The following is an 18,211-nucleotide window of genomic DNA, read 5'->3' as shown; positions in this document are numbered from 1 at the left end:
TTTTCTGCTTTTTAGAAAAAGTCAGTCTATAAATGACAAGCCTTTTTTGGCCATATTTTCCTATTGAAAAACCTCTACATTCATTATTAATTATTGAGAGAGGTGTCCCACGATTACTGTACTCCCTACTGGAGCTGCAAACTAAGATCCGCAATAAGGGCCTAATTCAGATCCTGAACAATTTTTTTAGTAGATATGCTTATATGCATGTCTTCTTATAAATAACAAGTAGCTCCTCGCTAACATTAGAACATTTGTTCATCAAACTGTATGGACATGATCACTGTGAATCTTACATATCACAGTCATGTTTCCTAAACCTGGCCTCATGTCATATTTTGTGTTTTACTCTCAACTAGTTCTCAGCTCACTTAGGGGTACATGTCTGAAGCGGTGATAAGAGTGGCGAAGTGTGACATGGCAATCAGCTGCTATGTATAAGGTTATAGACCGTACTTGATAAATGGTTACTTCAGAGCTGATTTGTTGCCACGGCACACATCTCTGCTGTCAGACTACTCCACTTTTATCACTGCTTCACACATCTACCCCTTAATTCTCTATTCTCTCTTGGAGGCGTTTAGTGATAAGATCCATGATAACTGGTCTAATTCTCACAATGCATTTATTCAGATCAACTTGAATATAATTTAATTCAGTAGTGGACATATACAGCATAGTTAAGTCATCGTGACACCCCCTTCCCCCACACACACAACTTTACCATTTGCCAAAGGGGTTCCAAACTTCCTTAGTAAGTACAATGGATACAGTTGTAGAACATGGACAATTTTGTGGCTTGGCAAAGTGTGTGCATTGTGTGGGGCAGTAACACCAATAAATTAAATCTCTCATTCCAATTGCTTTCTTTTTTTCATCATACCAAAGACTTCAAGTTAAAACTTTGGGAGCATATGTGGCAATCAGTGGGTCCTGGACCCTTTACTAACTTGACTTCATAACTAATCAACTAACCAGACTTCACAATTAAATAGTGCTTCTAGCAATCAAGATGAGTAGAGAATGGAATAAGGCTTTGCAGATATACAGTATCACCTTTTCATATAGAGCCAACAGAACTGCTGCACAGGCCAACTGCCCACAACTGATTTAATTTTCCTTTGCTACAATTGGTCTTCTTTAATAATTTATACTTAATAATCAATACATGTATATTTTCTTTGTAGGCAGCAATAATGTGTTAACCTGCTTGGAGGATGGCCTTTGGTCATTCCCAGAAGCCTTCTGTGAGCTCTTGTGCAAAGCGCCACCTCCATTACCTAATGCTATTCTGCAAACTGTCCGCTGTCGCTCCAATGGTCAAAAAGTGGGGTCTTTCTGCAAGTATAAGTGTAATGTTGGATATCATGTACCAGATTCATCTAAGAAGAAGAGAAAGTAAGTAGGACTGAGACTTAACAAATATATATGTTTGAGGCAACAAATAAGTGTTTTATGTTAGCCCTGGACTCACATTTACTTCTTTTTTTGTTTATTTTTCCTTTGTGGAAGGAAGGCATTCAAAATTCAGTGCAATAAGGATGGGGACTGGCAATATGGTGAATGCGTCCCTGTTATGTGTGAGCCACCTCATCTTAAGTTCATAGGGCTCTATCAGTGTACCAATGGGTTCCAGTACAACAGCGAATGTAAACTCCCTTGTGATGACAGCAGTAATAAGTCGGTAAGTCTATTAAGGGGTGGGATAACGGAGTCTGCTATTTTACTTATTATATGTTCTTCAAAATTGATTACACCTGGATATGGGGGAAATCATAGGCACAGTGCTAAAACAACCTGAAGTTAATCAAAGAGCATTTAGCGCAGCGTCAGAAAACATTTCACAGAACAAGTGTGCTGATTCTCATTGAAACACTGATTTATAAAGAGGTATAGATTGATTTCTCTTGTGGTCCTTTTTAACCTGTTTTGGGGACTGCAGTGTCTGCATAATTTATCAAGTAATGCCAAGCTTAATGTTATATACCTGGCAGTGGAAGACCTGTAAAGCTGGAGAAAATTTTTTGGATTCCCTTTAGGTCAAATGCATATGTGCATGTATACAAAAATGAAGAAACCGAAGCAGTGTGCCCATTACTAAACAGCCCTTTAGACACACAGGTGCAGTAGCTTCAACCCACACTACCAAAATAAAATAGAATTTAACGTAATATCACCACTGTATCCTTTGGCGCTGTAGATCAAAATTCACCACTTTCAAAAAGTCCACCTCCTGTTGTTCTTTCTGGAAAGTGGGTTTCTTTAAGTTCCCCGATACTCTCAAAGATAAAACAGAGAGAAAAGCCTCATAGTGTATCACACCTTTTACCAATCAAGGTCACACTTTTAGCTTCCTACTGGAAATTATGGTATACAATAAGAGTAGACAATAGCACAGTCACAGGAGCGGATAAAACCTGTTATGGTCACAATCCTTCCTTCAATATGTTTTCAGCATCACTCCATTGTACAGTATATGTGGGATAAATAGAAACAGATCATATGGTCTACTACGTTATAAAGTAGACTAATGCACAGTAGTTAACAAAGTGTCATAGGCATCCCCGGATACCCCAGTCTACCGACCAACTGCAAGAGAGTCTGGTCCAGGCTGAGGAATGTTGGATTGGACTCACCGGTATCCCACATATACAATGGTGTGATGCTGAAAATGTATTTAAGGACGGATTGTGACCATAACAGATTGCTATTGTCTACACTTAGTGTAGACCATAATTTCCAGTAGGAAGCGAAATGTGTGACCTTGATTGTTAAACGTTCAAGGTGTGATACACTATGGGGGTTTTCTCTCTGTTTTATCTTTGAGTGCAATGGGGAACTTAAAGAAACTCACTGTCCAGAAAGAACGATAGGAGGTGGACTTTTTGAAAGTGGTTAATTTTGATCTACAATGCCAAAGGATACAGTGGTAATATGTGTATGTGTGGCTGCACATATGCATTTTACAGGAGGGGGAGAACTCCTCATACTGTAGTAGCGGGGTTGTTATCGGGACTCTAACAGGAGCTCCTAATTCATAGATTAACCTGAAGACACATTCTAAATCATGGCTATATGGAATTTAAATTTTCAAAAGGGGGTCAGGATAATCAATATTATATATATATATATATATATATATATATAAATCCAGAAGCAGCCGGCACTCACATAGAAAGTCAGCTTACTCAGGTGCCAGGGTCAAAAAATACACAGTCCAGAACAAGACCGGCACTCAGAGACAATAAATGATTCAATATAACAGCATGTATTGGTCCAAAGACTGTCAACATTTCGGGGCCCATAAACCCATCGTCAGGACACACAAACAACCTAATACAGGTCACAGAACAACATTTACTTACATAAATAGACACCAGGAGTGAGAGTCACTGCTCACTGTCTGGCCCCAGGAGTCCCGCTCGCCGAGCCGGCTTCCGTGTCCGCACTTCCGGTCCCAGCGCAGCCTGTAACCAAGGGAACAGCTTGTATGCTTTCCACTTGGTGTGGAGTATATATTGGCATCTTACCTAAGATGGTTTTATTATGTTTTGTAGCCCTGACAAAAAAGTATAAACTTTGAAACGTTGGCAAAACTGCTGTTGGAGTGGATTATTATTTAGCCCCTGTGTGCCGTTGGTGTGGAGTATATATATATATATATATATATATATTAGAATCCATGAGTTAGATTGTGGAAGAAGTAGGGTCCCCCCAGGAGCTGACAGGTTGCAGGACATCAGATTTGGGTCTTGGTGCACACATGGTGTTTTGATCTGAGTAAATATTACAATTGGTGCGAGTTGGTTATGAAACTAGTTTTAGGTGTTTATATTTTTTAAATAGTATTTTTGGATCAATATCTGTGGCATATTGGTTTAAACTAAATTTATTACTCTCATTACAGAACTTGGGGCGTAACATTATCCGCTGTCAAAAAAATGGAACATGGAGTGACAGTTTTCATCTATGTGAATACATGAAGGGACCTTGTGAACCTCCCCATCTTTCTTTCATTGACCCCCTGAAAGTTAACTGCACAGATGGATATGGAATAGGTATTTCCCACAGCGAATGTTCACTTAATATGCTGCAGTTCCTTAACAAACAACATTTTTTACTTTTTTCAACAACAAGAATTAAAACAGCGGCTACACAGGGGTCTGTGAAACCAATGAGGCCTAACATAATATAGCAACTTATAAAGTCCACAAATAAATGAGAAAAAAAAACAAACAGAAATTTGAGATACAGTTGAGTTTATGGTCTGATGACAAAAAACAATTCTAATTGTCAAACATCTACGTGTATATATAAATATATATATATATATATATATATATATACAGAATATATATATATTAGAGATGAGCGGGTTCGGTTCGTCGAGATCCGAACCCCCCCGAACTTCACCTATTTTACACAGGTCTGATTCAGCGTCGAATCTTCCCGCCTTGCTCAGTTAACCCGAATGAGGCCGAACGTCATCATCCCGCTGTCAGATTCTTGTGAGATTCGTATTCCATATAAAGAGCCGCGCGTCGCCGCCATTTTCACTCGTGCATTGGAGATTGAACGGAGAGGACGTGGCTACGTTCTCTGCCTGAAAAGCTCAATATCTGTGCTCAGTGTGCTGCAAATATCTGTGCTCAGTGTGCGGCAAATATCTACGTTCTCTGTCTGAAAAGCTCCATATCTGTGCTCAGTGTGCTGCAAATATCTACGTTCTCTGCCTGAAAAGCTCCATATCTGTGCTCAGTGTGCTGCAAATATCTGTGCTCACTGTGCTGCATTGTGGGGACCACCAGTATATACTGTAATTATAGTAGTACAATACAGTAGGCCATTGCTGTATCTTGCAGCTCCGTGTCAGACTCAGTTCCAGACAGTATCCTGATCATCAGTGCTCAATATCTGCTGCATTGTTGTGTGACCAGTATATACTATATATATTATTTATAGTAGTACAGTGCAGCATTTTGGTGACCACCAGTATAGTAAACCAGTACAGTAGTCCATTGCTGTATCTTGCAGCTCCGTGTCACTTCAAGTATCCATATCTGTACTGCATTGTTGTGAGCAGTATATATAGTTGTACAGTGCAGCATTTTGGTGACCAACAGTATATAGTTGTACAGTACAGTAGGCCATTGCTGTATTTTGCAGCTTTGTGTCACTTCAAGTATCCATATATGTGCTGCATTGTTGTGAGCAGTATATATAGTAGTACAGTGCAGCATTTTGGTGACCAACAGTATATAGTTGAACAGTACAGTAGTCCATTGCTGTATCTTTCAGCTCTGTGTCACTACAAGGATCCATATCTGTGCTTCATTGTTGTGAGCAGTATATATTGTAGTACAGTGCAGCATTTTTGTGACCAACAGTATACAGTTGTACAGTACAGTAGTCCATTGCTGTATCTTGCAGCTCCGTATCACCTCAAGTATCCATATCTGTGTTGCATTGTTGTGAGAAGTATATATAGTAGTACAGTGCTGCATTTTGGTGACCAACAGTACATAGTTGTACAGTACAGTAGGTCATTGCTGTATCTTGCAGCTCCATGTCACTGCAAGTATCCATATCTGTGCTGCATTGTTGTGAGCAGTATATATAGTAGTACAGTGCAGCATTTTTGTGACCAACAGTATATAGTTGTACAGTACAGTAGGCCATTGCTGTATCTTGCAGCTCCATATCACTTCAAGTATTCATATCTGTGCTGCATTGTTGTGAGCAGTATATAGTAGTACAGTGCAGCATTTTGGTGACCAACAGTATATAGTTGTACAGTACAGTAGTCCATTGCTGTATCTTGCAGCTCCGTATCACTACAAGTATCCATATCTGTGCTGCATTGTTGTGAACAGTATATAGTAGTACAGTGCAGCATTTTGGTGACCAACAGTATATAGTTGTACAGTACAGTAGTCCATTGCTGTATCTTTCAGCTCCGTATCACTTCAAGTATCCATATCTGTGCTGCATTGTTGTGAACAGTATATAGTAGTACAGTGCAGCATTTTGGTGACCAACAGTATATAGTTGTACAGTACAGTAGGCCATTGCTGTATCTTGCAGCGCCGTGTTACTGCAAGTATCCATATCTGTGCTGCATTGTTGTGAGCAGTATATATAGTAGTACAGTGCAACATTTTGGTGACCAACAGTATATAGTTGTACAGTACAGTAGGCCATTGCTGTATCTTGCAGCACTGTATCACTTCAAGTATCCAGATCTGTGCTGCATTATTGTGAGCAGTATATAGTAGTACAGTGCAGAATTTTGGTGACCAACAGTATATAGTTGTACAGTACAGTAGGCCATTGCTATTGATATAATAATATTACAGGCATAGAATTCCACACATTAAAAAATGGAGAACAAAAATGTGGAGTGAGAAATAGGGAAAGATCAAGATCCACTTCCACCTAGTGCTGAAGCTGCTGCCACTAGTCATGGCAGAGATGATGAAATGCCATCAACGTCGTCTGCCAAGGCCAATGCCCAGTGTCATAGTAGAGAGCATGTAACATCCAAAAAGCAAAATTTCAGTAAAATGACCCAAAAATCTAAATTAAAAGCATCTGAGGAGAAGCGTAAACTTGCCAATATGCCATTTACGACACGGAGTGGCAAGGAACGGCTGAGGCCCTGACCTATGTTCATGGCTAGTGGTTTAGCTTCAAATGAGGATGGAAGCACTCATCCTCCTGCTAGAAAAATGAAAAGAGTTAAGCTGGCAAAAGAACAGCAAAGAACTGTGCGTTCTTCTAAATCACAAATCCCCAAGGAGAGTCCAATTGTGTCGGTTGCGATTCCTGACCTTCCCAACACTGGACGGGAAGAGGTGGCTCCTTCCACCATTTGCATGCCCCCTGCACGTACTGGTTGCTGGAGCTGAGGAGGAAATTGACAAGGAGGATTCTGATGGTGAGGTGGTTTGTTTAAGTCAGGCACCTGGGGAGACACCTGTTGTCCGTGGGATGAATATGGCCATTGACATGCCAGGTCAAATTACAAAAAAAAATCATCTCTTTGGTGTGGAATTATTTTAACAGAAATGCGGACAACAGGTGTCAAGCCATGTGTTGCCTTTGTCAAGCTGTAATAAGTAGGGTAAGGACGTTAACCACCTAGGAACATCCTCCCTTATACGTCACCTGGAGCGCATTCATCAGAAGTCATTGACAAGTTCAAAAACTTTGGGTGACAGCGGAAGCAGTCTACTGACAACTAAATCCCTTCTTCCTCTTGTACCCAAGCTCCTGCAAACTACACCACTAACTCCCTCAGTGTCAATTTCCTCCTTAGACAGGAATGCCAATAGTCCTGCAGGCCATGTCACTGGCAAGTCTGACGAGTCCTCTCCTAACTGGGATTCCTCCGATGGATCCTTGAGTGTAACGCCTCTTGCTGCTGGCGCTGCTGTTGCTGCTGGGAGTCAATCGTCATCCCAGTGGGGAAGTCGGAAGACCACTTGTACTACTTCCAGTAATCAATTGACTGTCCAACAGTCCTTTGCGAGGAAGATGATATATTACAGCAGTCATTCTGTTGCAAAGCGGATAACTCAGGCCTTGGCAGCTGTGTTGGTGTTAGACGTGTGTCCGGTATCCACCGTTAATTCACAGGGACTTAGAGAATTTCTTGAGGTAGTGTGTCCCTGGTACCAAATCCCATCTACGTTCCACTTCTCTAGGCAGGCGATACCGAGAATGTACACAGACGTCAGAAAAAGAGTCACCAGTGTCCTAAATAATGCAGTTGTACCCAATGTCCACTTAACCACGGACATGTGGACAAGTGGAGCAGGGCAGACTCAGGACTATATGACTGTGACAACCCACTGGGTAGATGCATTTCCTCCTGCAGCAACAACAGCAGCTGCGGCACCAGTAGCAGCATCTCGCAAACGCCAACTCATTCCTAGGCAGGCTACGCTTTGTATCACCGCTTTCCATAAGAGGCACACAGCTGACAACCTCTTACGGAAACTGAGGAACATCATCGCAGATTGGCTTACCCCAATTGGACTCTCCTGGGGATTTGTGACATCGGACAACGCCACCAATATTGTGCGTGCGTTACATGTGGGCAAATTCCAGCACGTCCCATGTTTTGCACATACAATTAATTTGGTGGTGCAGAATTTTTGAAAAAATGACAGGTGGGTGCAAGAGATGCTGTCGGTGGCCCTAAGAATTGCGGGCCACTTTCGGCATTCAGTCACCGCGTGCCGAAGACTGGAGCACCAGCAAACACTCCTGAACCTGCCCCTCCTTAAGCTGAAGCAAGAGGTGGTAATGAGGTTGAATTCAACCCTCTATATGCTTCAGAGGATGGAGGAGCAGCAAAAGGCCATTCAAGCCTATACATCTGCCTATGATATAGGCAAAGGAGGGGGAATGCACCTGACTCAAGCGCAGTGAAGAATGATTTCAACATTGTGCAAGGTTCTGCAACCCTTTGAACTTGCCACACATGAAGTCAGTTCAGACACTGCCAGCCTGAGTCAGGTCATTCCCCTCATCAGGCTTTTGCAGAAGCAGCTGGAGAGATTGAAGGAGGAGCTAAAATGGAGCGATTCCGCTAGGCATGTGGGACTTGTGGATGGAGCCCTTAATTCGCTTAACCAGGATTCCAGGGTGGTCAATCTGTTGAAATCAGAGCAGTACATTTTGGCCAGCGTGCTCGATCCTAGGTTTAAAGCCTATGTTGTATCTCTCCTTCCGGCAGACACAAGTCTGCACAGGTTCAAAGACCTGCTGGTGAGAAAATTGTCAACTCAAGCGGAACGTGACCCGTCAACAGCTCCTCCTTCACATCCTCCCGCAACTGGGGCTGCAAGGAAAAGGCTAAGAATTTCGAGCCCACCCGCTGACAGTGATGCAGGGCAGTCAGGAGCGAGTGCTGACATCTGGTCCGGCCTGAAGGACCTGCAAACGATTACTGACATGTCGTCTACTGTCACTGCATATGATTCTGTCACCATTGAAAGAATGGTGGAGGATTATATGAGTGACCGCATACAAGTAGGCACGTCAGACAGTCCGTACGTATACTGGCAGGAAAAAGAGGCAATTTGAAGGCCATTGCACAAACTGGCTTTATTTTACCAAAGTTGGCCACCTCCAGTGTGTACTCCGAAAGAGTGTTTAGTGCAGCCGGTCACCTTGTCAGCAATCGGCGTACGAGGTTACTTCCAGAAAATGTGGAGAAGATGATGTTCATCAAAATGAATTATAATCAATTCCTCCGTGGAGACATTCACCAGCAATTGCCTCCAGAAAGTACACAGGGACCTGAAATGGTGGATTCCAGTGGGGACGAATTAATAATCTGTGAGGAGGGGTATGTACACAGTGAAAGGGGTGAAGAATCGGACGATGAGAAGGAGGTGGACATCTTGCCTCTGTAGAGCCAGTTTGTGCAAGGAGAGATTGATTGCTTCTTTTTTGGTGGGGGCCCAAACCAACCAGTCATTTCAGTCACAGTCGTGTGGCAGACCCTGTCGCTGAAATGATGGGTTTGTTAAAGTGTGCATGTCCTGTTTATACAACATAAGGGTGGGTGGGAGGGCCCAAGGACAATTCCATCTTGCACCTCTTTTTTCTTTCATTTTTCTTTGCATCATGTGTGTTTGGGGACTATTTTTTAAATCTGCCATCCTGTCTGACACTGCAGTGCCACTCCTAGATGGGCCAGGTGTTTGTGTCGGCCACTTGGGTCGCTTAGCTTAGCCATCCAGCGACCTTGGTGCACCTCTTTTTTTCTTTGCATCATGTGCTGTTTGGGGACTATTTTTTAAATCTGCCATCCTGTCTGACACTGCAGTGCCACTCCTAGATGGGCCAGTTGTTTTTTTGCCCACTTGTGTCGCTTAGCTTAGCCATCCAGCTACCTCATTGCACCCTTTTTTTTCTTTGCATTATGTGTTCTTTGGGGCCTAGTTTTTAAAACTGCCATCCTGTCTGACACTGCAGTGCCACTCCTAGATGGGCACAAACACCTGGTTTGTGCCGGCCACTTGGGTCGCTTAGCTTAGTCATCCAGTGACCTCAGTGCAAAATGTAGGACTAAAAATAATAGTGTGAGGTGTTCAGAATAGACTGGAATTGAGTATAAATTATGGTTATTGAGGTTAATAACACTATAGGATCAAAATTACCCCCAAATTCTATGATTTAAGCTGTTTTTGAGGGTTTTTTGAAAAAAAGTCCAGTGGTCCTTAAAAACATAAGGTTATATATAAATTGAACAGGGCACAACCTATAGACTAACTTCGACAACTTTTCCAATTGGAAAAGCAACACAAATTAGGTCACATTCACGATCAGTGGTGGATTTATGTGCAGGACTGCAGCACCCCCCAGTAAAATCTGCACCCGCCGGGATTGCCTAGCAGTGGCAGTGACTTCCCATTGAAAGCACTCCCTGCTAATCACAGCCAGACAGGCAGTCCCAAGGAAAGGTGTTTTCTCCACCTGGGACTGCCAGTTTGGACTGCTATAGCAGAGAGAAGTGAGAGCGCTTCCCATGAGAAGCCACGCCCCTGTTAATACAGAAGCCCTTTCTGGCTTCTACCAGTTGCAGCCAATGCAGTCCATAGATACACAACTTTTTACTAGACGTGCCAGACTTAAGCCAGACTTAAGCCCTGCCTCCAGACTTAAGCCACACACCTACTGCTGGCAGACTTAAGCCCATGGCTGATATCACCGGGAGGGCAGAAAGCTAAGGAGGAGATCAGTGGCAGACAGAACCCCAAGTCACACAGGTAAGGAGTCACTTCTGTTCCTGATTCAACATAACACACCTGTTTATTGAGAGACAACAGTTTGACATGTGTGCAGTCTTGATGATGAAGAGAGTATGGTAAAATTGTGTAGGCAATGACCAGCCAGGCAGCTTATTTGTGGAAGTGAATGCCCAGCTCATTGTTGCAGAGAATGGTACAGGAATGGAGTAGAGGTTGTAGCAGAGCCTGGGTGCCAAAGGCTCACCAGGCAGAGATTGTCCTCTTTCAGGGTAGCAGTGCAGGGAAGAGCAGGTGAAGTAGGGTAACGTTGGCAGTCTCAGGGGCTAAGAGGAGGATGCTCATACACATTGGCAAGATGGCACCATCCATGCGCAGATGCACTATTGATTGCAGCAGCATAGAGGCATAAATACAGTAAGCTTGGTACATAAATTGTTAATTAGGGTGTTTTTTAATGGACAGTTGCACTTTCAAACAAATGGCATCCATTAAATCTAGAACATCCACATATCAGTTTTTTATAATGCTGCTTTTGTACATATAGAGCAAACTCAGTAGATAGCTGGAGAGATGTCCTACCCCCTCCCTCCCCTCACAGCTCGCACTGGCCACCTGATATGACACAAACCACCAAACCCCGGCAGAGTTAGAAAGTCCTGAACCAGAGGCCCACAACACCAGAAGGGAAAATCCCAAGAGAGAGATGGGGAAGGAGAGAGAGATGGGAGAGAGAGAGAGAATTCCAGGGGAAAAGAGATGGTATAGCAAGAGGGAAGAGGGAGGAACAAAGAGAAACAAGGACGGAGAAAGAGATGGTGCAGGGAAAGACAGGAGAGGGGGTTGGAAGGTGGGGGAATGTATTTCTGCATTGTGAATGTCAACAAAATATACCACACCCACCGTGAGTTGAAAGAATTCTGACAATACAGATGTGTCTCTATACATCTTTGCCCGTGAAGTGTTCGCATCGTGGGACAAAGAAGCACCATGCCATGGCGTTCGCAGGTGCAGAACGGAGGCAGCAGCCAGGCAATGGGAGTGAGAGGCTTCCCCTGCTGTGAATAGGGAGAGGGGGACTGGGAGGATATGCTCCCACTACCCGTAGTGATATGGCCCATTCTGTGTGTGATCACGGTTTGTGCATTTGCACACACCCGTGATCATTAGCATATCAAAACAGCCATGGCGGTGCGCATCCCTGCGATGTGTTCGCATCTCATGGGTTACACCATGCCATGACTGTAAAAGAGCAAAGATGTGTGAGGACACATCTGTAGGCAGTCCATTCATGCTTCAAACTGTTTGACAATGACACAGTAGAGATGAGAATTGCACACCGATAGTTAATGGTCCTATTGATATATCAATCCAATAATTTCTGCCATGAGACATATCTTTCCCAGACAACCAAAGTCAGCCAGCTGCTTTTCCCATTCCAACTTCCTCCTTCATTTGTTCTTAGCTTTCCTAGCACTAAGTTCAGATTCTCTCAGAGATTGGGAGAATATATCTAACCAGGTTACCAAGAACCTAGTGGGGGTGCATGCCATGAGAAGACCCTGACACATGCCCATATCTATGGAAAAATGGCTTCTACAGTTATATCTCTACTGAGCTTAATCCCCTTGAATTCTGCAGCTGTGACCGATAAGTAAGAAGGATAGTGATCTCTCTGTAGGCTGCACATCCCCTGTCAGGACTGCCTTTTGAAAAGATACAAAACCAACAAACTGTTATTTCAATGTGCCCATATATGGTAATTTTTATGATACATATTAGCTTTACTTTAAAAATTATTTAAAATGTAATTATCCTTCAATGTGCTAATTGCAAACAACACTAACATAACCATTTTATAAGGTTTATTTTAGGCAAACCTTAGAATAATCAATATGACAGCGACAATATGCTGTAGTGATGTGAAATTCTTAGGTTATGTCATATTTTGTCCCACATATATTTTAATGGTACCAAGGATTAACTGGCCCTGTGGAGGCCCCTAGGCAGTCCAAATCTCAGGCCCCCCTTCAAATGATCTCCTAATATGGTTTTAATTTTACCAACCAACAGTCTGCGATACTGAAACTGTAATGTGAATCTGATGTCTATGGTTTATGTAGTTTTAGTTGTTAAATTGTACATTATATTAATACAGTATTTTCTATATAGAGTATTCTATGCAAAGTTTATGTTTCTTTGAGTTGATTCATCTTTTCTATCTTTTGGAAACAATTTAAGAAAACTTGACTGTAATTTTCTTTCACAATCAAATCAATATTGGCCAGTGCCTAATCTGCCTATTTGGTAATCCGGCACTAGTATAGGGAAAACCCCAGTGGTCCTCACTGTCTTGGGGCCCACCTCCAACTATAGGGTTCAGGTTCCAGACTGTGCACTTGAATTATAAATAATGCATATGTTATATATATGGCATAGGACTGTGGTATATTTTCCACAGTGCATTGCTGTTATTAATCTGGTACATTATCATGCATGCACTAGAAGTATTTACTATATATATTTATCAAGAGGCTGAGACCATGCACTTTCTAATGGTTAGCCAAGCCACTGTGGTATAAATCCTTCTGCAGACTATCCACACCCATAAACATGGGCCGCTACTACTACATTCCCCCAGTGGACCCTTCATGTCCCTGTCCGGCACTGAATGGAACTGACTTGTGTGAAAACTAGTAGTATGACCAAAGGACTGTTTTGGTTTGTAGCTGTGGTGAAGCGGTGTCGTGGAATTGTGTATTGGCAACCTGCAGTGGTTATGGCATCTGTGGTAGCTGCTTGTGGCAATAGTGGTGTCGGTAGTGTGCGTGGTAGAGACCTGTGATTGGTTTGGCTTATGTGATTGAGCTGATTAGCACCAATAGTTGTAGTCTCTGTGTGGCTGCAGCCTGTGATGATGTTAGTATTTATTGCGGCACCCTTTGGTGGTGTGGCTGTGTGGGAGCAGCATGTATTTGGCATTGCTTCATGCCAAAAGTACAGAGGCCAACCAAATGTAATAAAATATTCCAGTTTAGTCCTGACACTTCCACATCTGATTATCCATCAAATTATATTAATTTTACCTAATTTTATGTTCATTTGATTTAGTAATTAAACATTTTCTGTTGCAAATAACTATAAAGAAAAATGTTAATGCTTGCTACAGTATAAGGTGTTTTTGAGCGATACTGTAAAAAACAACTTTTGCTCCAAACATTTAGCAGTTTTGCTTGAAAGCATTGTGCATCAACTTCTGTGTAAAGTAAACTACATAGCAGAGATTAGGTTTTGCCAGGTAACAGACTTTGTGTCTCGAAGCACAGCTAGTTCTCAGCTTAGCCATTATTATTTGTTAGCTCTAAATCCATGCCTCAGAAATCCAATACCATGTCTCTCTAGAGGGTAGTAGTTGAAACTTGGATGACCCGAGCATGCAGTAATAAAGTGACGTGTCACAGCAATGGAGTCTGTCCATTAATGCAGTGTCTATTCATAAAACTGGCTTGTTTATTTTTCATAATAACACAGTTATTGGATTTATCACATATCAGGGGATCTTACCTTGTGGGTCATGACCCAGATATGGGTCTTTATGGCGTTTCTAATGGATCCTCTTGATCCTCTTTTGCAAAACTACTTTTTATTAGAAAATTAGAAATTATTAGTATATAGGGTGTACAAAAGTTCTGTACTAAGGCCCTGATTCAGCATGAGTTGTAGTTGTGTGACTATTTGCACATCTACAACTCACTTCACTAGCATGTGAGAGGATGTCCAGCACAGTGCAAGTCCGACTCGCATGCCGCCCCCCCCCCCCGCTTCGCTAAGCAGCAAAGGGCTTGCATGATAAGGGTAGCCCCCTGCCTATGCAGCCTAGCAGCATAGGCAGATGGCAGGCCACCATGATTTGAGTTGCGTATTATGTCGTGCAGCCACCACAGCCCATTCCACAAACAATCCAGCCACACCTCTGTTGTCCGGACCATGCCCTCTGAATGGCGTGTTGACGCCTGCAAAAAGCTGCGTCGACGCCCTGTTTCTGCCCCCCACCGAGACTTAGACTGTGATCACATGCAATCCCAGTTTAAGACCTTGTGCATGCATGCATTGGAGTGCGCACATGTGCAGAAGTGCTAAAATCAGCAAATAGTGATTTTAGCACTTCTATGAATGATGCTGAATTAAGCCCTAAGTGCAATGTGCATATGTCAATAGTTATAATACTTGTAGCCAATTATAATCTACTCAAAGAAAACACATCACTAATTAAAAACTGAACCATGAACATGAAAGATGACTCTCAGTTCTGGGTCACTTGCTGAAATCATTTCTTAACCCCACTTATTGTGGCACCAGAGCCGGCCCTAACCAATATGATGCCCTAGGCAAGATTTTAGCTGGTGCCCCCTAGCACCACCGCTGGTTCTGCCTCTGACCTTGCACCTCTTTCCCAGAACCATCACCCCTCAGCCATAGCAGTCCTTATTTTGGTGTGTGTACCCCCTATATTTTAAATAGGAACAGTTCGCACATTTGGCGCACAGCCCAAAAAGGGGTGTGTTTTTGCTGGCAAGGGGCATGGCCACACAATAGTAACCCCAATTCCAAATACGCCACACAGTACTGCAACTTTATTCACATTTGATCATGCGATAGTTTCCATAATTCATATTACATCCCACAGTAGTATCACTTTACCTTATAAACGTTACTCCTCACAGTAGAGCCCCTTATTCACATTACATCACACTGAATTGCTCCTTATTCACATTACACCACACACTATTGCTCTTTATTCACATTAGACGACACAGTAGTGCCCTTTCTATATGCAACACCACATAGAAGAGCACCTTAAACACATAATTCCACACAGTAATGCCCCTAACACATATGAGACACATTATTAATGTCCTTCTAAACATAATGTGCTTACACATTATGACAACCTTTATTAATGCCCTTTTACACATAATATCCCTTACACATGCCGCACATTATTAATGCCCTAATACACATAATGACACACATAGTGCCCCCTACACATTTGCTGCACACTGTTAGTGCCCCTATACACATAATGACACATACAGTAGTACCCTGTTACACATACAGTATGGCACACATTATTGGTGCCCTTATACACATAATGACACACATAGTGCCCCTACACATATGTTGCACATTATTAATGCATTTTTACATGACACACATAATGCTCCTTACACATATTCTGAACACTACTGCACAACCAACCCACTCACATGCACACAGTACTCACACTGCCACTAACACTGTGACCTCTGCCTCTGCTTGGATACAGATGTGTCCTCATAAATCTTGCCTCAGTGGTAACGTCGGGCAATTTTTTTAATGAAAATGCATATAATTTGCATTGTTATGTGGCTTGGATGCACAAGCAGCTTCTGCTGATTAAAATGATATACAGCATGTCTATATACTGTGTGAGACTGTGGCTGTATCTGCATATGAAATGCTACACACAGAATATAGGCATGCCGCATATCATTTTAATCAGCAGAAGCTGCTGATGCCCCTGGGCATATCAAATGCCCTAGGCAATTGCCTAGTTTGCCTATAGCTATGGCCGGCTCTGAGTGGCACATTGGTATAACACACTTTTGTATTTCTATTTAAAAAGGAGCGGAATGCAACATTTCTTGTAATGAAGGTGGGAAGAAAGAAGTGGTCATAATGCCATTTAATGTGACAGAAAGAAATCTTCAGCACTGGATGGACCCAGTCAGAGTCCAGGTACGTCTTTAACTAATGGAACACTAAACTGTGGGGAGTGCCTCAGAAGCAGCGATTGAAGTGCAGAGTACTATTTGGCTTAATTATGACGTCTGAAAAGGCGACAACCAAGAGAAATACATCAAGGAAAAGTGGTGAGAAGGAAGGGAGAATCGCATGATGAACAAGGGAAAGTGACAGCAGGCAATGTACTCTTTCTCTACAAAGAAAAGCTTTTCAATTGTGGGTGGTTGTCTTGGAAGAAGTTGGTTGAAGGTCAAAGTAATTTTTGCCTAAATTATTATTGAAGACACATGACAAGCCAAAAATAGCAAGACCAGGGATGATTATGAAGAGGAGAAGGTTTATATGGCTGGGAGGAAGTATAAGATGAGGGATGTAATGTTTTCTCCAGTACATGGTATTTGGTAAGGGTGACAAACAGGACATTGAAACTGATAAATTATTATTTTATGAGATATTAGGAGGTACAGGTTGAGTATCCCTTATCCAAAATGCTTGGGACCAGAAGTATTTTGGATATCGGATTTTTCCGTATTTTGGAATAATTGCATACCATAATGAGATACAGGTTGAGTATCCCATATCCAAATATTCCGAAATACGGACTATTCCGAAATACGGACTTTTTTGAGTGAGAGTGAGATAGTGTAACCATTGTTTTTTGATGGCTCAATGTACACAAACTTCGTTTAATACACAAAGTTATTAAACATATTGTATTAAATGACCTCCAGGCTGTATGTATAAGGTGTATATGAAACATAAATGAATTGTGTGAATGTACACACACTTTGTTTAATGCACAAAGTTATAAAAAATATTGTCTAAAATTACCTTCAGGCTGTGTGTATAAGGTGTATATGTAACATAAATGCATTCTGTGCTTATATTTAGGTCCCATCACCATGATATATCATTATGGTATGCAATTATTCCAAAATACGGAAAAATCCGATATCCAAAATACCTCTGGTCCCAAGCATTTTGGATAAGGGATACTCAACCTGTATCATGGTGATGAGACCTAAGTCTAAGCACATAATGCATTTATGTTACATATACACCTTATAGCCAATATTTTTTATAACAGTGCATTAAACAAAGTGTGTCTACATTCACACAATTCATTTATGTTTCATATACACCTTATACACACAGCCTGAAGGTCATTTAATACAATATTTTTAATAACTTTGTGTAGTAAACAAAGTTTGTGTACAGTGAGCCATAAGAAAACAAAGGTTTCACTATCTCACTCTCACTCAAAAAAGTCTGTATTTCGGAATATTCCATATTTCGGAATATTTGGATATGGGATACTCAACCTGTACTATGTTCCCTAGGCATTGAGAATTGGAGAAATAAAATAATTAGCATGCGTGAGAGGAAGAATTTCACTCTGAGGAAACCTTTGAGGGACAATGAGATTGGGTGTCCCTCCATCTTTGACTATTTTGGAAAGTGAGAAAAAAAACCACAAACCCATTATAAATCTCAGACCTGTCTGTTAACGCCTTCAGAAAGAGCTGTCCAACAATTATCATCAACAAACTTCATAGTATCAGGAGATTAAGTGGAAGGGAGCTAAGTTAATTTGAGAATATATATTTAAAATGCTATTTGTGGTGTACCACATGCCAACCAAAGTAGCTTGCTTAAAATATACT

General features: G+C 41.9%; 1 protein-coding gene across 1 annotated transcript in view; it reads left to right on the top strand.

The window, feature by feature from the left end:
- The window catches only part of PAPPA (pappalysin 1), a 630,246-nt gene that overhangs the window by 584,830 nt on the left and 27,205 nt on the right, over positions 1 to 18,211 (top strand). The window contains exons 16-19 of the mRNA XM_063936909.1: positions 1,188 to 1,398; positions 1,513 to 1,684; positions 3,908 to 4,058; positions 16,429 to 16,541. Coding sequence (XP_063792979.1) covers positions 1,188 to 1,398; positions 1,513 to 1,684; positions 3,908 to 4,058; positions 16,429 to 16,541 — 647 coding nt within the window. The remainder of the gene's footprint in view (positions 1 to 1,187; positions 1,399 to 1,512; positions 1,685 to 3,907; positions 4,059 to 16,428; positions 16,542 to 18,211) is intronic.

The sequence above is a fragment of the Pseudophryne corroboree genome, chromosome 8, assembly GCF_028390025.1.
Source record: "Pseudophryne corroboree isolate aPseCor3 chromosome 8, aPseCor3.hap2, whole genome shotgun sequence".
NCBI lineage: Eukaryota > Metazoa > Chordata > Amphibia > Anura > Myobatrachidae > Pseudophryne > Pseudophryne corroboree.
This window is presented reverse-complemented; position numbering and strand designations above follow the sequence as displayed.